We start from the raw sequence: 22825 nt of genomic DNA, 5'->3' as shown, positions 1-22825 counted from the left end.
CTAATTCAACTATGGCTTAGGGAAAAAAAAAGATATACTACTAGGAGCAATGAACATACAAACTCACTAATATTTTCCTTATACTTATCAAAGTAACCCCTAAGACCATTTATCATCTCTAGGACTTCACACTTGAAGCTATGAGAAACAGTAACTTTTATAAATAAATTTTAAGAGGGGAGGAGAGTTTTTTTAAAAAGCATTTTTCTTTTACCTCAGCATTGTCAAATCCAATGTTTAACAACTCTCAAACTGAATTAACACACTTGTCCATCTTTAAAGGTCACCCACTTCACTACGCTAGGAGTTAAAGTTCTAATCTCAAAGCTGTGAAACCTGTCAGCATACTTTAATTCAGTATCGTCAATCTCTGTTTCAAACTTGCAACAAAAGGCTTATCATGAAGTTGTACAATGGGAATAATTCACATTAGCCACACTAAAACTTTTACCTGTAAAATACAGGTAGCATAGAGAAATTATGCTCTGATCTAAATTGGTTACTGGATCAGAAAGGTAAGAGAAAACAACTTTAAATTTACACAGCTCTAGCTGAAGTAAACTGCATTAGAAATATGTAACAAGTATATTTTCCTTCAGAAATTATCATATGCTGTGTTCCTCCAAATACCACAGAACCATCCTTTAATCAATCTCTTACCAGAGAAAATTTCAGGAGCCTCTCCAGCCATATGTTGTATTCATAGGTCAAAAAACCAAAACAACTATCCAATCTGTTTCATCAATTACTCATAATTCTAGTGCTGTTCTGTCTGTATACTGGAAAGCTGGACAAAGGCATCTTTTTCTCATGTCTCATTTTGAGGAAAAAAAAAGAATGAGCAAAACCCCCCCAAAAACCAAACACCCCCCACCCCCCACAACACCACCCAAGAAACCAAACCAACATAAACCCCAAACCACCTTATTTCCAATCTGATAAAGGGATTCCTGCCCTCTCACTGCATATGAAAGACCTGACAGTAATACTCCCCCAGGATCACTCATGCAGGTATATTTAAGTAGATTGAACAAAACCAAAATCAGCATTTTCTGTGACTTCCTGAAAGTTAAGGAATAAATTCATAGATTAACAACATGAAAGAAACTAATTCGCTCCAGATCAGTATCGCATAACACCTTCAGTGATAATTTTTTCTTTTACAGAACAGCTTTCTTCACTCTATTTGTCTGTCAGATACCAGTTTATATACACAAGAATAATAATTCCCATTTTCTCCTGAAGAATGGGCACATGAATCAGTGGAAGGCTTGCTTAACCACTGCATTTTAATTTGCTTAAGTATCATTTACACTGGGTGCCCCTCTTGTTTGAGTAAGTTGCAGGTAACCAATATACACTATTAGGTCCAGAATTCATGAAGACACTTTGGTCTTATGATTATACCAGAAGACTTTGTTTTACACTGTACTAACTTAACAGTGCCTTTTTTTCTGGTAAATTCTGCTATAATGTTGAGATATCATAAAGTATCATACTTTCAGTGAAATTGAGCCATTGAATTCCTTTTTGGGTGAGATGACAACAGCCACCCATTTACCTCTGAATGCCAAGAAAAACAGTAATATCCCAGCAAGTGTAGCAACATACAGCAACTGAAGTGCAGTTACCACAGGGCTCACTTAATTTGCCTTCTTAAAATTGCTTTGGGGAAAAAAAGTAGGCACAAGAATTCTATCAGTCTAACCAGAAGAATGATCAGAAACCCAGACTACTATGCCAAGCAGAACAAGCCAGAGAGCACCTAAGAGGCATGGTGCCAGCTACATGGCATTTTAACCACCAGTCAGAAATATATGGGAATTAACTCACTCCAAGAAACACAGCTAAAGCAGAACTACACCAACTGCAAGCAAAAAAGTTTTTTTTTTAAAGAATATGAATCATAGACAGTGTATCAACTGTGCTTAAAGTACAACTGTTTGGACAGCAGCTACCCCTGTTAATCATTGTCAAGGTTCATACTTTTTAAAATAGTTTCTAAAGATACTTGTTTTATAAGCCTAAAGTCTTCAAGAAGAAATGCTAAAAAGCCTATCTTAAACAGCTTAAATACTTCAGTTCCTTCTACTCAGCCTCTGGTTTTATTATGCTTTTTCATCTTCAATTTTAAGATCTGTCAAACATTTTTGAACACTACCTATGTTCCAGAACGTAACAAAAAGTTTATTCACACAATAGCCATTTGTACTTACAATCAATTCTTTTTACAGCAGACATAATGTACAAAACATTGCAACACACTTAAGTCCTACCCCTACTATCAACTTCAACTCCAAAACATTTCAACTTCTTAACCCAAAGGAATTAAATATATATTTTTAGAAATAAGAACAAAAAATCCACAGAGACAAAAGCAAGATATCTCATGTGGAGAACAGGTTTATGGTTATGTTTATTTCCAAGTAACACCATCTTTTAAAGATGATATATCAAGTATTTTTTATCTGAAGAGAGGTATGATCTCTGTATTCCAGAATTAATTTGGATCAGAACCTTCTGCTAGAAATTTAACTCCTTTCCTTGTGTTTGCACTCAAACTACAGATAGACACAACACCATTTGCTATTGTTTGTGAGACTTTGGTCAATCATGTATCAGTACTCCACTAATGTGATCATGAACTTATGTTGTTTAGGGATGTTTTCTACTTGAATTTCAAATAAAGCTGTTGTCTTAACAGTTTTTGAAGACATGCAGTCATAAGCAATCACAGTGTATTGTCTACAACACTCAGTACAACTATTTTTGTGAAGCTCTAAATGCTGTAAGCTACCAAAGATCATGAGGCTAGAAAAGAACTTCCAGCATGAATGCTCACCAAGCAGCCGTAATTGCGCAGCCTATTTTGTTTCAAAGGCAGCAGAGATTTTTCCTTTTCAGGTTTCAAATACTAATAGCCATATCAACTTCATTTTCTTGAGCTAAACACTTAAAAATGGCACTTCAAAGGATCTACTATTCTAATTATGAATTTATCATTGTTCTTTAATTGATCTAATGTTATTTCATTCCTCCCTACATAACCAGTAGAATTAGTTTGGTGAATCTGCTCAGGACAATGTAGAACTACTCCAGATGTCAGATGAGATGTCCTACATAGATCATTTTAAAGACCAAGAACACGAACATGTTGTTAGATCAGTATCGATTATTTGCAGGGAAAACAAATCCACTGCGGTACAGAGACTGCACAATTTATCTAAACTCCCATTTCATAGATTCTGTAGTTGCACCATCGGAGTGTTCTCACTCTACAAAGTAGCAATACAAGTGTCTACTTCCCTACTAACATTGAAATTCTAGTTACCCTCTTCAAAGCAAGCATTATAACTTATTCAGAAGCAGCGTAAAACCGCTGTTTTAACTTCTGGTCATGAAAACTCTAGTAAATGCTTTGACACCTCTTAGCATGCTTAATATTTATTGGCACCTGGGAAAAGAAAAAGAATTTGCATTAGCCTCCAGCTTAGAAATCTATTAGAGTTTTCTTCCTAGTTGTGTCCAATTCTCCAGCTTTCAAATTCAATGGTAAAATTCGCACAAAGCCTCAGAAACAGGCCTCTCAAATTGTACCCTGTGTACTTATTAATGAATACAAGACTCTTTTTGTGAGTTTTAACATCCTGCCAATTACAGGCCTAACAAAATATCCTAACCATATGTATATACAAACTAACATAAGCTTTAGAAATCAGTGACTATAAAAAATAATTTTTCATCTTATTCAAAGACAAGCCTTTGACCTGTTTACAGTTACTCCTCAAAATCTTCCTTATAAGTTACTTTCAGTGCAATGACTTTTTAAGTACATAGTCACAAGAAGGCTCATTAAAATGCTAAGAGGTATTCATTTTTGTGCAGAAAAACCTAAAAATAAAGCTTTGATTCTGCTGTAACTCATTTTAATTGGTGAAGTATTTGCTATACAGAAACATTAAATTTACCACGGATGGTATCTAGATTGTAGTAATTCACTTAATTTGCAAAGTAAATGCCCCAAAAGATTACATTTGATCATTGCCTTAGGTAAACTTCATTTTAAATCAGAGATCCAAGACAGCCACTTTTTATTCTTCAACAATTTCGAATGACAACTTTAATTTAACCTTTTTTTACCTCTGACATAGACCAATATATAAGCACTCTGCATTAAAACTCAAATCTTAAACAGTAGTACAGCATTGGGAAAAAAAGCAGCTCAAATACATCTTCCTCAGATTCTATATTTCCGTTTGTCAAGTCACAATATAAAAACCTTCCAAAAGAAAAAACAGTTTCAAAAAGTTTATTCTTCCTCTTGTGTAAGTATAAACAAACTGAAAGTGATCAGCCAATGAAATGAACCGTAGGTACACCTTTAGTTTTCAGTGGTTACTACACATACCACTCCCTCCGAGATATTACCGATCCATCTATGTGAGAAACAAAGTCTTCTTCATTGTCGTCATAACATTCACCACCCATATACTTCATTCCCAATGTTCCACCTTCATAGTAATCCATTGGTCTTTCATAACGTTCCTGGTACCTGTTAATATTGTCTATATTGTTCCACTCCGGTTTTTCAGGGTCTTCTAAATAATCTTTAGATATTAAGCTGTTCATTGGATGCTTTATTTCTTTTTTTATACTGTCAGGGTAAGAATCCACATCATCTGACTGAAGAACATCTATTTGAGACTCTTTTTGCATATCTGATGGTGGAATGTAGTTCTTAGCAAAGTAGTCACCACGGAACGTCCGTCTTCTCCTATAGCAGATAATTCCAACCAGAACACTGACAAGTATGAGGAAGAGAGCCCCACCCACCGCACTACCGATGACGGTACCCCAAGTGTCTTCCTGCATTGCTGGCAAGGTTGATGTTGGAAAATCTATTATTCTAGGTTCTGTTGCTAAACCTGTGATGCCATCAGTCGAAGGATGCCAGGGAACCGTGGGCAGTCGAGTGGTAGTAGTAGGAGGATCTAATGGAAAGAGCAAAGAGGTAGACAAGACACAGAAAAGGCACAGAATGTCAATGCAAGCTAAATCAGTTAAGGGTTTATAAGAAAGCAAAGTTGATGGGTATGTTCTACAAGAATAGTTTTTCATTCTCAAGTTCATGGCACTACAAAAAGCCTTACACTTCCCACAGGCTTTGAACCAGCTTGATTACATGTGGTTTTGAGCTATGCTGCAGCAGGATGGGAAGTATGGGAAGAAAATAAAATAAAAATAATGTTTAAGTAGACATCTTGCCCTCTTCAAAGTAAGGACATGCACCTTTTCTGCTTAGATATTCACTGTTTACAGTTCATTATTTACCTCCCCCATCGAAGAATGTTGTCTATTAGGAAAAACCCAAGCAGTCCTTTCTCTTTCCAGCCAGTAGTTAGGAATACTGGGTGAAATTAATTTATTATGCCAGAGTCAATTATTCCACATAAATTTCCCACTCCAGAGATTGTTCAGGGAACTGAGTATAAGAATGAAAAACCATGAGTTGTGTGCTCAAGTCAACAGCACATGAACTACTGATTTTTAAGCTATTCTCTCCAAAAACATTTGTTGCATTAATACAACTTACTCAGCTTCACCTTGGGATTAGTGAAAGAAGCATAGTTAAAAATGGCATGTATTAATCCATAACACTTATGTTGAGCAAGGAGTTTTCAGGATTTTAAAATAAAAAACTGGAACATTTGAAGTAAATATGATTTCTATATATTCCTCCTAAATGCAATTTGACCCCTCATGAACAAAAATTTCCATATTAATTCCTCAGTATAAAGTATCAACTGATTTGATGTCAGATTATGCAAGTAAATAGGAGACTGCCAGATACGGAGCTTCTCCAGGACTCGGGTTTTTCCATTGTTTTTTAGGTGCGCTGGAGATGTACGCATCTATATTGAGGTTGCAAGTGATGGGCTGACGACACTGAGAAAGCCTCCTGAGATTATCCCAGTCAATCGCAATGTTATATGCGACTCCAGTTTCTATTTCTGTGCCACACTTAAAACCGGCTTTTTGCCTTGCCCAATGCAAGGTAATTTTTAAAATCAGTAAAGCAACAAACACTAAGCATGTTATTACAGCTTGAATCTTTTAGAGAGAATATTACATGGACAGCCAAGTAGCTCATTATGTCATGTTATTTAGTTAAACGCCCATAAGCAAGATTCATGGAACTACTACTACTATATTACAGAGGCACCCTAAATTTACCACCACAAGAAGTAAAACAGATAGAACTGTAGACTTGTCAAGCTTCCAGTTATTTGACAAATCATAACTTTAAAGATTCATAAATATGACTTTCAATCTTACTACTCAGACGGCCATTCTCTCATACTAGACAGAATTGCAACATTTGTCATGATCACTACAAATCATACTTCAGACTGCTCCTCAGTGGTGAACACAACATTTTAAGCTTGACATAAGTGAAGTTCTACACAGATATTTCATAGCACATAATTATATTACTTGACTAAGTAAAAGTGGTGATTTGTTAGGGAGCTATACATAAATGAAATTAATTTGACAGAAGACAGGAAATTGAACAAGGAAGATGCACTACCAAAATGAACAAGAAGAATTCAGATTATGATTTTAGTAAAAATTGATTTAAAGTGAGTTTAATAATTTAACAAAGAAGTAGAGATAAAGGAATCCAAGTTTACCAGGGTTCCCATGTCCCACAAATCCATACGTCAAGAAGTTAAACTCAAACCCCTCTTCTTAGAAAATATATTTGCTTTAGAAACAAGATTTGTTAGCTTAAAATAGTTTCAGACAGTACCAGCAATATCTTCTTCCAGGCTATATATACTTTTTTTTAAACTGGCTTTGTAATTGTTCATCTATTTCCCTGTGATACTGAGGTCTTAAGTTTCATCCTCCGCATCTACAACGTAAAATACATTCACAAGTATGTAGTATTTGCATCCTGGCAAGTTTAACCATGACATGTGAAACGAGTACAGTGGCAATTACACTCTTATTAATATATTACGGTACCAGTGTTCTACAAAAAGCTATTCCTCCAAAACTTTTCATCCACCAGTTGTCAAGTTGTCCAGCTGCATCATCTAAAAGCACTAGTTAATATATTAATCTTAAATTATTTGCAAATGTAGTATCAATTCAGTGTTTGCTTACATGTGTTAGAATACATAACTCATTAATACTTCTACTGTCTATTTGTGTCAGCACTTTTTTTGTTTAAGAAAAACAAAGTTAAAATCATCCCTCCTTGTTTATAAGGCCAATTAAAACTAAGAACATGTGAATTTAACTCCTAACATCGCCCAGAGGTTTCTGAACATAAAACTAGGCTTATGTTTTTATGTCCTGCACCAAGCAAGTTTCCCAAATAGAAAGTAACATTAAGAACAGGAATGTTAGAGTTCCTTACCTCTACTCCATAACATTTTACTTGCAAGTCACATCTCAAATGCTATCTCCCAATCAAGAAAATGCCATTCTTGTCTGTTGCTATGGAAGACTATTTCTTTCATACCAACAAGCTGCTAATTATAACATTTCACATCATCACCAATACCTTTTTTTTTTTTTGAGTTCTTAATGCTTTTCAAATAACATTAAGCACACCATTTTGATTTTAAGTTAATTGATTCAAATGGCACTTGATTCAAAAGCATCAATTTCCTACCTATTATTTTCTTTAACATTTTACTTATGCCCCAGTGTTTAACACCTCTCATCTCTTTCACTGATGTAGGCTTGTGTTGCTGCACAAACCACAACATAAAGTATCCATGCAGGGCAGCAAGCTGGAAGCAGCAGAAATTCTGAAAAAAATTAGTTCTATGTTAAATGGATCTTGATTTCTGTTTTTGTCTCTTACTATGTTCTGGGCCCTGTTCAAATCCTTATTGCATATACCCACACGATATAATGATGGGGAGATGAAGACCCACAAGAAATTTTTTCTACTATTACATAGCTACCACCCTCATTAAAGTAGGATAGGAGACAACTGAAGAAAGCAAAAAACTACTTTCTGGTGTGAAAGAGTAAATCCATCAGCTCCCTCCATACTTGAAAAGTTTTCCTAGTTTGTTTCAAAGCCTTTGATAGTTTTCTTCTGAAAAAAGCAAGATTTGCTCTTTAAATGAAGCTCTAGTACCTTCTCAAACAAAGAACCGTGGTCCTTGTACACTATGCTTAGTTTTCCCTCTATTCCTTATTTTCCAGATGTTTCCCATGAAAGCTGGTATCAACTTCCAACAGGTTCATTCTGCTATTTTTACTTTTCCATAAAATGACTATCCTTAATACAGGTTTTTCCCAGCTCTTGCAATGCAAACAACTTACCTTGGGGAGATGAGTTTCTACAATTAAGTTCAGTCGAGACATCCAACTACATGATATGCCTCACGTCCCCAAACACTACATTTCCCCACCTTAATCTCCCTGGAGTACATCTTTGTTAAACATCCAGGACCCATTTTCCTGCTGTGGGAATTCATAGCCAACAAGAGGCCAAGTGTCAAAAAGATGAATGGGCAAAGATATGGATGGATCATCCTTGGAACCAGACCATTATTTTTGAAATACTGCAAGTCCTGTCTTGGTATCAACAAGCACACCATTGTAAAGAATCAACTAGAGAACACTTTTTAAACTACAAACCATCATGGATTTAGCCCACTATGAAGTATTTCAGGAGTAAGGTGATCAGCTCTATAGTAAGGAAGAAGGAAATTCAATACAGTCACAATCTCCCTTGACTGAAATTTGTCACTTAAGCATTACAGAAACAAAGTTTTGGAAGGGAATGTACCTTGGCTAGTTGTTGTGTATCGATACAGGCAGTCAAAGTCTACCTAGTTTCAAAAACCATGACAAAGTCTAGTTCTCCCCATTTAAGGAAAAAACCACATGATAAACCCCACATGATTCAAGATCCACACTGACTCCCACATTCCTTTCTTTGCCTTCTGCAAGACAAGGACCTGCAATCCATTACTTAAAATCCAAAGGTGAGTAGACTGCACAAGTTACATGGTATCACAGAATCACAGACCGGTAGGGGTTGGAAGGGACCTCTGGAGATCATCTTGTCCAACCCCACTGCTTGCACAGGGACACCTAGAGCAGGGGGCACAGGAACGCATCCAGGCGGGTTTTGAATGTCTCCAGAGAAGGATACTCCACAACCTCCCTGGGCAGCCTGTGCCACTGCTCTGTCACCCTGTGAGGGTGACAGGAGAAGTTTTTTTTCTCCTGTCACAGGGTGACAGGAAAAGTTTTTTCTCATATTGAGGTGGAACTTCCTCTGTTCCAGCTTGTGCTCCTTGTCCTGTCGTGGGGCACTATTGGAAATAGCCAAGTCCCATCATCCTGACACCCACCCTTTACATATTTATAGGTATTGTTGAAATCCCCCCATAGTCTTCTCTTCTCCAGGCTAAACAAACCCAAGCCTCTCAACCTTTCCTCATAAGGGAGATGCTCCAGCCCCCTGATCATCTTGGTAGCTCTCTGCTTGACTTGCTCAAGCAGTTCCACATCCTTCTTGAACTGGGGGCCTAAAACTGGACACAGTACTCCAGATGTGGTCTCACCAGGGCAGAGCAGAGGGGGACGATAACCTCTCTTGATCTGCTGGCCACGCTCCTTTTAATGTACCCGAGGATACCATTGGCCTTCTTGGCCACAAGGGCACATTGCTGGCTCATTGTCAGCTTGCTGTCCACTGGCACTCCCAGGTCCTTCTCAACAGAGCTGCTTTCTAGTAGTTCAGCCCCCAGCCTGTCCTGGTGCATGGGGTTGTTCCTCCCCAGGTGCAGGACCTTGCACTTGCTCTTGTTGAATTTCATCACGTTCCCCTCAGCCCAGCTCTCCAGCCTGTCCAGGTCTCGCTGGATGGCAGCACAGCCTTCTGGTGCATCAGCCACTCCTCCCAGCTTGGCATCTCTCTAGTTCTCATTTTATGTAATGGAAAGTATCTGTCTGTATGTAGTACATGTATGGTTGCAGAGACATTTACCTCTCCTTCTTAACCTGTTGTTATTGCTAGATTTCCCTTAGATGCCAAATACCTAAAAATTAAAGCTCTTGATAACTATACAGCATTACAGAAACAGCCCTTTCTTTCAGCTGCTGAAAAGCTTATACTGCAACTCCCTTGTAACAGCAGGGAAAGTAGCCTTTCCATGAAAGAAGGCTCTCTGAATGTCTGAGATTAAACGATTTTGAAACTTATCATTGCTTCTCCAACTATTCCCACCCTAAGGTCAAGTAGTAAGGACACTGTGTAACCCTCTCCCCACAAAGTATCTTGTGTACACAGGTTTCACATTGGAGTTAAACATTTTGTTTAGGATTATCTTCAGCTTGTTCCCCCTATTTGGTAGCATGGTAGATATGAAGATTTTTATCAGCCTGAAACAACTGACAATTTCTTTCAGAGTCAACCATCCATTTTCAAAGTTCAGTACTTCCGCAGTTTCTAGCTGGGATTTCCACACACCAAGTGGAATGTTTTGGCATTTCTTTGGGACACGAGAAAAACTGGTATCTTTAACATAATCTCAAGCTTGCAAGGAATATTCAGGAACAACTTTGAAAGTTCAGAGCCTGCTATACCGGGCAGCATGCAAGTTAACAGTTCGGATATCCTGGGACCCTCTTTTCTATACAGCAGAAAAGCAGTTTATCAATATCCCTTCCAGTATATACTTCAGAAAGTAAAAGAGTGTCTGTATTCACAATGCTCTCTCACAAAAGAGGTCTATACATGAAGAAATAAAAGCAAAAACGACGATCACTCTGCTGATAGCCCTGACAACATCCATTCTACAAGAAGGCAACTCTGTACTTACAAGTCCCATTTTCTCAGAACTGCTAGGATTGTTGGCTAATAAAGGCTGGCTTTACTTTTAAGTAAAAGTCATCTCTTCCAAAGGCAGTCACTTAAAAAGATGAGAGGAAGCAAATATATTCTTATCTGAATGAGAGTCTCACAGGTCACCTCTCTTGCAAATGGAGAAAGGGGAAGCTTCAGTAAACAGTATGAAGGTGAGAGAATACAGAGCCAAGAAAAAGTTCAATTCCTTGTGTAAAGGACACCCGAGTAAATCTGTATTACAAGATGAAGTGCTTTACATATCAAGCTGACAGCTTGTTTTAGTTCTACAGCAACAGGTTCTCCAAGTCAGGAACTTCAACAACACTTGATCATGTCTGAAATCCATGAGAAATATGACTTGCTTTTGCTGGACAACTATATAAACCAAGTTTAACTTTACTTCACTAAAGTAACAAATAGTGAAGGTATCTGTGCCTTAAAACCATTTACAAAAGTCTCTAGCTTCAAACACCATTTTAGTATTTCTCCATCCATACAAAGATGAACCAACTCCTGTAACTAAAACCTGGTGAATCTATCATTTAGTCCCTGTCAACTACTTCTATTTTCCCTATTCCACTTTAAGAGTATTAACATAAAGGTTAGGAGCACAACAGAATATTATAAATACAGCTTTATTTTTTGACAATGCATATTAGGACCAAAAGCATTTTTTGCTCAGCTTACATTCCGATCCTACAATACATTTCAACTTAGTTATTTTTTCTAGTGGTTAAGTCTTACAACTACCAGCATCGTGGCTGTTCAGAAAGATTAACTTCATTAATTGTCTTTGACAGCTTCATAATTAAAATGTGAAAGATGGTGTGATCATACAGCTTTATCTGCTACCTTCAAAGTTTCACTTCATGGTTTTGCCAAGTTTTACACAGTGGAAAAAAGCCAAGATAGAAAACTAAGCTAATTAAATGATTGTTTTACAGTACAGCAGTGCTGTGTTCATCATTAACAGATATCTGCTCAGTCAAGTGAAATCTTAAGGGAGTAAGCAGTTTGACTTCAACTGTAGTTCAGTCCTATTTTCTGTACTCCTGACATCAGTCTCCGTGTTCCCTCTACAGAGCAACCTGAACGATTATTATTTAAGATGGTCATTTTTGCGATTTCATGGTCACTTACTCATCCTTCATAATTTTACAAGCATTTCAGTTATTTGAAGAGCCAGTCACACTGAAGTTATTCTTAGAGTTACAGTAAGACGTGCTTAATTTCTGAAAGCAATACAGGTGCTATAATTCATGATTGGCTCACCTCATTTTAAACCAAGTCTCCTATACTAAAAGTTAATACACAGTGCTTTTTATCAGCTTGGTATCACCTTCTCCAGGATATCTAGAGTAGAGTGCTGGATGCTTGTCTCCATGTTGAACTGATGCATAGACTTCCCCGAGCATTAGTTGTAGTGATACAGCACCAGATTTATTCTAAGTTGCCTAAAAATCACCTGTATTTTCTTAGACGTTGGTCTTGCTACACACTCCAAGATGAACATGAAGTATTTAAAACCTGAAATTCATTTATTGTCAACTGAAATATTTGGTTTTACGTACGTAACTCGTAGAACCATGACCCTCCATGATCTCTAGCTAGCTGACATTCAGTTTTGGCCCTCCCTAAAAGCAGTTAAGTCTTGCTATTTGCAATAAAGCTACTGCAAAGTTGCTGAACAACACTGAAAAGCAGCACATATGTAAACAACATCCATCAGTCTACACCAAACACCAGCTACTGCAGGTTAGCTATCTCTGCAGTAAGTAGTTTAAGTTATGCTGCATTTACCATAAGCTAGAACAAAAGCCATCACCACAGCTCAACTAGCATGTATTTCTATCATGCTTTTTCAAAAACTTGATGAATTTTAAGAAACATCATATGATATTTCATACTTAGCCCATTTTAGTCTGTTAGTCACAAATATTATTTGAATGATAGCCTTATATTTTCATGCAGGACAGTCACGGTAAAAAGCAGGAGTTCTACTTACAGAAGATCATATTCATAGAACTGACATATTAAGTGGTGGACTTGAAAAAACTTCCCCCCTCCTTACAGTTAGACTATGGCTGAGAACAGAGCTAAACCATATTGTTACTTTCTGAGTACGTGTATTTGAATGTTACATATTCCAGAAGAAAATATAATCATAAATAGGATTAAATAATTTTTTTGACTTGTATTTCTTACAATGTGACAGTCTCCGTAATTGTTTTGAGACTGTTACACAGCCACGAGTTCTCCTCCATTAAGGAAGTATTAGAACCCAGCATCCAAAAGTAACTTCTCACAGAAGTAACTTCCATATTAATTTGCTGCACTTAAGTCTTTTAATAGCTAGAATTTTAGATAATTTGTTTACAAATAACTCCACTGTCTCTAACTATTCAGAAATTTCCAGTTAGCTAGCTCATTAACTAGTCAGTAAATTAGAATTTGCTAGTTTTCCACAATGGCCTGCAGTGTAGTTACATCAGTGACTGAAACACCATCCTGTGTTTTGAAGATGCAGACAACTACCAAATATGAACTGTGACAGATACAGCTTCATGGATTCATACATCTTGTACCTTCAGTTTTAGTCTTAGGTTCTAATTCTCATCAACCATTGAGTGTTCATATTTAGTTTAAGCATTTTACAAAGCTGTCCTCTATGTTTGTTTCCTGTAACTGGCCAACATGCACTCTGATACTTAATTCATATTGTGGAATAACTAAAGTCAAGAACTTACAGACATGAAAATTAAAACTTCATTCTGTTGTATGGTGTTGCTGCTCTTCAGTACTGTTTTCCTTCAAAAATGATCATATATTAGCACTTACTGATCAATCTAGGTATTAGTTAATTTAGCTAATCCATTATGGAAATCTGGAGAGCTTTTTCACACTTGTACAGCTCTATTCACATATACCGTAAGTCATGCTTTCTTTCACAAAGAAGGTGTCATTGTAAAATGTTAATTACATTGTGTTAATAGATACAAGAATGTTTTCCAAGAGCAGTGGTGCTAAACAGACAAATTTGCCCTATTATACTAAGTAGATCAGGAGTTCTGCATGAGATACTTAACTTTATGATTACTGTATATCGGCATCCCAAGAAAAGGAGGCTACAAGTAACTGGAGTGCAATGCACACATTTGGAACATAACTAATTTTCTTAAAGCAGAGCATCTTTGACTTTTGTAGATGTAGTTGCTCCCCTCCCGCTAACACCTGTTTTTTCAATTTGTTTCAGACAAGGTATGTTTATTCCAGTAACTGTGTCTTCCCAAAACATTGGAAAAAACCCGAAGTTCAGCTACCAAGAGAAAGTACTAACCTCAGGACCACTACGGGGACTACCTCAACCTTAAGAATGTCCACTGTATGTTGCTGTTATTGAAGAGTCAGTTTAACCCCAAGTGTTACTGTAGCTTTCAAATCCATACTTTCAATAGTTCTTGCACTATTAAAAGGCCTAAGTACTTTATGCATCAACTGGCTCTTCAGTTTGCTATTTCAACCACTGACCAAAAAAATTTCTGAGTTAGCATACTGTCTTTGACATGGAGTAGGACTTACCTAATATGTAGATAGTCTTCTGATCACTTCTCTGACCAAGGGCATTAGTCACCTTACAGATATAAGTCCCAGTGTAGTTGTAAGTCAATGGGCTGCTGAACTGCAGTGTATTGTTGACAGACAGCAATCCTTCAGGCCACTGTCCATCCAACCTAAAACAAAGTAGTTATATTTCAACTGTAACTTTAAGACTAACATCTAAATAACTAGTTTAAAGTAATACTTGCAACAGTCTAGAGTGACCTTTTCACCGTACTCTGACAATCTCAACGGGCTTTCCTTGGATATTCTCAGTATCCACCTGAACATTTAGTATTTTAATTTGTGCCAAGACCTTTGTATGTCAAGACCGCTGGCACTGGCGATCTGTCTACAAATGAACACTACTACAACTAAGAAAACATTATCTCCAAAGAACTTGGAAGAACAATGCAACTCAAGCTTTAAAAACTAGCAAACTAAGATGCACTTACACTGCTGTCAGGATTATCTGCCTGTTCTTTTCCATCCAGTTGAACTATCATAATAAATATTTCTGTCAGTACATGCTTAACTTCCAGGACATTTTGACTAGGATTTCTGAGGAAGAGTTCAAGCAGTTTCTCCCTTCTCAGCCTGCCTCTTCTCATCCCCCATCACTCTTCCACCTAAAATACAGCACTAAAACTGAATTTGGTGCTGGGTGATATATCTGGGGAAATAACTGGTTTAAAAAACATTGTTTCCAGTCAGCTGGCTTTTCCAGATCTCTCATTCCCCTGTAGCATTCTGCATGTGATTGCAGTTAACAACTGTGTAAGCACAACAGAGAAAGGGGAAAGGGCAGAAGCACTGGAACTATTTTAACAGAGCTGCCACCTGCCCATTATACCCTCATGTAATTTCATGCCATTGCAACCCATTTTGCTTTTATTTAAGTATCTATTAACAGCTAAGCAGGACTAAGTCAATATTCAAACATGATCACCAAGTCTCGGTATCTTGGAAGCATTTAGAAGTATGATTTTGTAAGTAGTATCGAACAAAAAAGCCACCCTGACACTTCAAAATAGGTATTTAAATCAAAAAAACCCCACAGTTAACAAGAAATGTGACCTCCAACAAATGTGTGTTCAAGGCAACACATTGCTTTGCTGACAATGGTTATTACCCAGCACTGCTTTAGCCATATAAAATTGAGAAGTGATTAAGCTTGTAGTTCATAATTCATAGTACCAGAAGTATTTTAAAACACACTACAAAATAGTAAATTGGTTTGAAAGTCTTATTGTAATGAAGTCCTTATATGTGCAACATTTTAAAATATTATTTAACCATGAAGATATTACTATCCTAGCAAATACAACATCACCTTTGCTTCCAAGGGATAAAGATTTTTTGGTGTGGTAGTTCTGGAAGCTATTATAATTTGTGACCAGTAAAATAGCACACAATTTCCATACAGCTAGTTTCCATTTTCTTAAACACACTAGCTATCCTTCTTTTGCACAGAATTCCCCCCCCCTTGAAGTTTCTCATTCGCCAGTACTACAGCTTCTTGAATGGGTTTTGTTGTTGCTCAAACAAGAAAGTACACTAGTTTTATTCCAGAAAATTAAGCTTTTCTTGCAAAAGGTGGTTCAGTTTTAACCTTAGGAAGTTTAAAAGTGAACTCTGAAGCTTGAAGGGCTTTAAGTGTTATGTATATTTCTTCTGGATTTTCAAATAGAGGTTATATTGATTAGTTCTTATATACATGTCAAATTCAAATGGGAGAATTGAGAGCCCAGCTCATCTGAAGAAACAACCAACACTGCTGTTGAGAGCCTGGCATGCTTTTTTAAACATAGGAATTTTTGCATGTTGAAGTCTGTCATCACATTGAATTTGAGCTAAGGATGGGGATGGGATAGCAGCCTACTATAGCGTGTAGGTAAGGCATACATTTTACTAAACCTACTTTAACATAGCCATGCCATTCTGGCTAGTGCTAACTGCAATACTGACTTAAGATTTCAATGGCTGCTTTTACAATTGAGTTAGTTATAGTAATGTTTTGTTTTCCTGTGAAACTGCCATCAAGCAATTCCAAACTTATCAATACAATGTTTTCAAACCACATTATGACTGCTGTTCCTATATGCTAAGTTATATCTACCATTGAGAAGGTAGGGAAATGGATTACAACTTCACATCAGTAAATATTCCTGTGATTTTTACTAACAGAAGCACTGTAACATAGCTACAAATAAATTTATACTGTTCTTAGGAAAGTTATTTCCTTTGTTTCTACAGGCAACAAATCAATTTAAAATAGCTGTGTTTATTTCTTTTTTTTCCCCTTCACAGGACAGACTTATCTATGCTTTGTTTTATTGCCTTCCTCTGTCTTTGCCCAAAGTACATCCATGGCTGCAAAAGCAAAGCCATCAGTTTCAAAGTAGGACCCACCCAATCCATATATTCATGAAACATTTTTTTTTTTAACCAGAGACATATGTTCAAGACCTAGTTTCCACCACTATGCAAAACACCACATTTATCTGTCTTGGCAACTACTCGAGCACTTCTATAAAACATGACAAAATCTGTAATTCGGTAAGCAGTATTTGCCATCTCAGGTGTAGCTTCCAGATTTTAAAATGCAGATACTGAAAAGTCTGTTCAAGTGTTTACTTTAAATAATAATAAAACAGAACTAATGAAATAATAGTTGGATCCCTACTAGATTTATTGGGCTTTGTTCTATATACTGCAACATACACACTGTAGTCTAGTTTAAGTGACTACAAAAGATTTTATCCTGAGAGTAATGACAAACTGTTCAGATTTGTAAAACTACAAGATATCCATTCGCTTATATTCATACATACACATATCTTGTATCATCCTTTTAAAAGGCTGGGTAATACCATTACAACCCAGTAAGTCCTGTACTACTTGCTTTCAAAACAGTTTTTTACTGTAATATAAGAGATTATACCATTGTAATCATGTGGCAAGCCCCTTTTAATAAATAGTTACCTGGTCCACATAAATTCCATAGGTAGTGGATTTGCATCAGCATTACATCTGAGCTGAACGTTCTCTCTCCCAATGAACCAGTTTCCATCATAGCCAGTTACTGAAACTTCTGGGGCATCTGACAAAAGAAGTTTAACATAACAATCACAATATTTCCTTTAAACATGAACTGTGCATGATGGTCAGCTCAGTGGAACAGAAGAGGTGTTTTGGGGGATATTTTTTTTAACTTCAAACCCAGCAACAACAAAACTCAGAACACCAATGCCATTCCAAGCTACAGCATAATATGCAGCAGTGGATTAGATCAGGAACAGTAAGTTGTTTTAAATCAGTGCAACTGTCCCGCTGCACGTTTTCAGCAAACATACAGCGCTTTGGTGAAGTGAGAGGACTTCAGAAGAATGGCAGTTTAATGTTCTTTGGAAGTGAGGAATGGTAATTTAGAGCTACTTCTCACCAAGACAATACAACAAAGGATTAGAAGCAGCACTCTGGAAGCCAGGTAATTAGGAAATCATCAAGAAGTTCACAGATGCCAGTTAAAAAGGTTAACAGTTATCCACTGGCATCATAATATAAAACTATTGTTATGGCTCTAAAAAGCTAGGAGGCCACTTCAGATCAGCCAGAGACCCCAGCCAAAACATTCAGAACCCAGAGAACAGAACCACCAGTATAATTTGGTATAAGCTCCTACAGCAGAGATGGAGAAGTCGTTGCAAAAGCTGTAAGCGTAAGGGAAGACTGAAGCAAGACTAAAATCTCTGCTTCTCATTTGCTACTCTGTTGCTTGCTATACAATTTTGGTAGAACTTCTGGAACATGCATTAGCACTAATTTCAGACAGAAATAAGTTTAAGACCACCTTGCTCCCTCATTTCACTTTAAATACAGAACTCCATTCTCTGATTCACTATTTGAGATAGTAATGGGAACAAATAATCTTTCCTTCCATTTCTGTATCAGTGGCACTTCAACACAGAATATCAGTTCGACACCAACAAAATAAACCAGTACTAATCACTATTTTATGCCCAAGTGATTCTTAAGTAAACAGAAGAAACACAAACCCACAGAAAATTCTAGTCAAACAAAAATAGCAAAGTTTACTTTTTCCAGCCGCCATATTTCTTCTAATTGAACTGACATCCTCCGACGATTTAGGAACTTTAAAGCAGCACACAGTTAATACAGGATACCAAAACAACTTGAAAATAGCTTGTTCTGGTCATGTATGCATCGAACAATCGATTTATTGTCTAATAAAAAATGCCATAAAGATTATCTTAACTGGTTTTAGCTAGGCAGCATTGTAAGCCATCTCACTTCGTATTCACGAATTCCGAAGCCACAAATTTCACGAATTCTGAAGCCACAAATTTCTTCAACAAGCCTGGTATAGGTTCAAATTACATGAGCAACCCAAAGCTGAATAACAAATGTTAGGAATATGTTATGTTCGTGTTTCCTTATGCCAATTAGAGTGAAAAAAGCTTAGTAATTTGAAAATAATTTACTGATCCCCATAAGACCCACTTTCAGCTTATCTCAAATATGAACCTTCATTAGAGTTCTTTATTAATACTGCTGAAACTGTATGGCACTATAAACAATTTATGGATCAACTGAGTTTGTTATTTTGCTGTAATCTTTTCAATGTTAAATGCGACATTAATAATGTTCACCCACGAGCCAATATCCAAAACAAATAGTAGAAACATAATGGTATTAGTAAAAATTTAGTTAGAAAGCTATTTCTTTTTTAATACAGAAACCCCATGTTTCTACTCCTGCCTGACCTACTTATCACATGCTTTTCTATACAGTTTTAATTTCCCCTTTTTTCCCCCCTGAAACAGTAAGTGCTCACCTCCTTCCTGTGGAAAGCATACACCAATAAAGAGGGTAGTTACAAGACACATACCGAGTAGTAAATACCTTCTAGAATACTCACACTGTATGTCCAGCACATGAGGGTATCTTATCTCCTTTTCCAAAGCAGGGTGCCTCACAATACAAGTTATACGTCTTCCTCTTGCAAATCGTGTAGGGACAATCATATACTGACTTACAACCGTCACTGTTTCATTTGGAAACATAGTAGAGCTGGATTCCATTTCACCAAGACCGCCTTCCCAGTCAATCTCTGCAGCAGGTTTTCCAGTGGCTGCTGTACAAGTGGCTGCTACTGTCCGATTTGCACCATCTATTAGAGGGTTTGGTCCTTTTGTTAAGCTCACAACAGGTTCAACTAGGGAGGGGAAAAAAGTCAGTTTAAACAAGAAGGACTCCACATCTTTGTAACTGTTGCTATGTAAGAGTTCAGCAAGATCTAATCCATTCACAAAAGCCCATGCTTATCAGATATCCTAGAGATAAGATCACATCATGTATCAGAGATGATAGCTCTGCAGAGCTTTTGCCTGCTGATCCTGTTAAACTTTAATGGGTGGACAAAGGTGAATGTTGCTCATCCACTACATTTAATGCATTGACAGGGAATTCCAAAGTGGTTAGGTTCAAAATGCCAGCTACAGTGCTCTAGTTGCAGTGTCTGACAAACAGCTTAAGATATTAGGTTGAAACTATGCTGTGATTTTTGAAAAGGGCTTGGATTCTACTGCACTTTAAACCATTATACCTCAGGTGTTAATCTATATTGTCAGTTTGTGTCATTTCAAAGCTACTTAATTCAGCGCTTTAACACCCAACATTAAGACTTTAAGCTTCTGTTGATCAGTACAATAAAAATTGATTCAATGCCGACAAGGACAGTTAACCTCAAAAAATATTGTTTAGATATACACATACATTATATATAAAATCTAATGTGTACACACAAATATACATAATACACAATTTTATATAGAAATTGTTTCTCTATATAAATAAGATTATCTCCATATGTAGATGCCCATCACCTACAGAAGTAAACCTATTTGAACTCAATACTACACCCAAGACTTAAGTGATCTGCAAGTGGAAGGGTCTGACCACCTTGTAAACCCACCGTCACCCCAAAATTTCAGAGGCTTAGAGAACACACTTCCTTCTAAAATGAAGTTGAGTTCCTGATGTACAAGTCTACTGCTGAGGACCATAGCTTGAAAAGCTTTTAAAAATATCTCCTTCTGACTTAAATCTGTTTCAGCCCTGTACAAGCCATCCATCAGTTGCAGCTTAAGTCAGAAATACCACCTGGTGTTTCAGATACAAACCAAGATTTTGTCTTCTAGGATGGCCCGTTTCTATCATCAGTACTAGAAGATACACGTTTCCCAGCAGCATACCATCCTATTACATAATCCTTGTCTTTTGATCTAAATGAGGCTATGAAAGTCATCTGAAGTCACCACTACACACTGTAATGAATCATAGAATCGTTAAGGTTGGAAAAGACCCTTAATCAAGACCAACCGCTAACCAGAATCCACCTCAGTGGACCACCCCTCACTAACCACAAAGCAGAACACCCTTACAACTTCTGTGCCTTTCAGTATCCTATAAGGACAAGTTTAATTCACAAAATTTCCTTGCAAGAAGCTGAAAGCTGACCCACATTATCTTGAAATGAGATAGAGCAGAGATCACAGTACTTGGCAAGATACCTCTCCAGCTACCTATACTTTCAAGAGATAACTGGGTAACAAATATTTTCAGCTTGAGTAAATTCACTACCGGAATCAGTTTTTCCTTTTTCTTCTGCTCAGTCTAACTCTCCTCACTGTCTGAAGAAGGTGGTTGCTTATTTTTTCAATTACACTGAAAGGAAAGGCAACTACTAAATAGATAACCTTATAAAAGTATGTTTTCTGTTCTATGCTTGAAATGCTTAAAGAATACACCTAACTACCAAATTAAAGGTTGTTTGTTTGGGCAGATATTTACAGTGAATTATTTTCTACTTTGTTTCTCTGAAAGCCTACCCTCTCATTTATTAGTGACCCTACTGTAAATAAACCAGCAGCAGGGTTTTTCTGTCAAGTCCTATTTCACTCTTCTAGATCTGACGCATCTCTAAGAGCTTCTTTCGGAATTTGCTTCCCTGCTCTCCAACAATACCAACAACTAAAGCTTTCTGCAATAAGCTTGGATATTTTAATTTATGTACATATGAAGTATTCTATCATCTGAAAAAAACCACACCAAAACAAGCTTTTAAAACCTAGTATGGAGAACTTGACATTGTATAGCTTTGTTAGTTGACCCACAATTAGGTTTCCCTGATTTAACAAACATTACCACCTTGTTCACCCCAAATCATCAGTAACCTTTTCAATAGCTTCTGTAGTATTACTGAAATGCAGAAGTAAACACCCAAATTTACGTTGTCTCTTACAATCCTCCCCCTGCCCCAAGATCTCCATTACTGTGAAATCAATTAAATTAGCAGCTATCATTAGCTTTTAATCTCAAAAGTTACTTCCAGCTGAAATGATTTCGATCTATGAAGTTTCATATAATGTATTCCTTTGAATTTTCCTAAAAATTAAATTAGTACCCAACTCCAGCAATTTTTCCTTTACCCCTTCATGACGGGATACATACATCAACAGGAAGTCTTAACTAAGGGTAGCAGAGATCTCCAAATCCAAAGCAAACTATTCAAGTATGCTGCTTCATTTACAAAATTGGCATGATTACAACAAACAGGATTATTTCCACTTATTAAATTCACTAATTCCTTGGCAATAACATGACACTAGGAATTGTCTGCCGCTTCATCACAATTGACATGTACTTCAATAACTTCTTTCCAAAACAGTATTTCTGTTTTTTATTTTCTCTCAAAACCAGCAGCCTTATATTTCCGAGTAACTTATCCTGCCCACTAATTAATCCTTTATTATTGACTTTGGTTTTTTTCTTTTGTTGTTCTTTTTTCGTTGGATTTTGTTGTTTGGCATTGGTTTGGGATTTTTTTTTGTTTGCTTTTTTAAAGACCAATCAGTTCACTAATTTGTCATCTACCTGATACTTTTTCTTGGCCTGGAGTATTGTGTGGTACTTAAGAAAAACGGGTACATCTCAAACTAGCACTTTTCATACACCATTACTTTATCAAAACTGTCTAAGATCCATTTTCAATACTGCATGACACACACCTTTAACTCCTTACTGTAAGAAATTTGACCTTTGTGTTTAGGGTCTATTCATGGTGACAGATCAACATCTACCTTTGCCATTCTCATCTGTGCAGCTCATATGCTTGACTTACAGCACTGTAAGAGCTAGCCTGCAGAAGAACAAGATCTACTTTATCAATACCCACGCTGAGAAATCTAGCTTAGCAGGACAGTAGGAATCAAATCAAACCAAGCATTTAAAATAGTCATGTACAGCGTTCAAGCC

The 22825-nt window shown here is 36.9% G+C and overlaps 1 protein-coding gene across 2 annotated transcripts in view; it reads right to left on the bottom strand.

The window, feature by feature from the left end:
- NECTIN3 (nectin cell adhesion molecule 3) overlaps window positions 1–22825 on the bottom strand; it is a 73736-nt gene that overhangs the window by 17605 nt on the left and 33306 nt on the right. Inside the window, exons 3-6 of one of the 2 annotated variants that reach the window (XM_064468305.1) lie at window positions 19428–19724; window positions 17471–17588; window positions 14468–14619; window positions 4075–4991 (exon numbers count right to left, since the gene is read on the bottom strand). In XM_064468305.1, the coding sequence (XP_064324375.1) occupies window positions 4399–4991; window positions 14468–14619; window positions 17471–17588; window positions 19428–19724 (1160 nt within the window). In that variant the 3' untranslated portion in view covers window positions 4075–4398. Of the gene's footprint in view, window positions 1–4074; window positions 4992–14467; window positions 14620–17470; window positions 17589–19427; window positions 19725–22825 lie in introns of those variants that run through there. The other variant, XM_064468314.1, reaches the window with a different exon arrangement.

Source organism: Phalacrocorax carbo, chromosome 1, assembly GCF_963921805.1.
Source record: "Phalacrocorax carbo chromosome 1, bPhaCar2.1, whole genome shotgun sequence".
In the NCBI taxonomy this organism is placed as follows: domain Eukaryota; kingdom Metazoa; phylum Chordata; class Aves; order Suliformes; family Phalacrocoracidae; genus Phalacrocorax; species Phalacrocorax carbo.
This window is presented reverse-complemented; position numbering and strand designations above follow the sequence as displayed.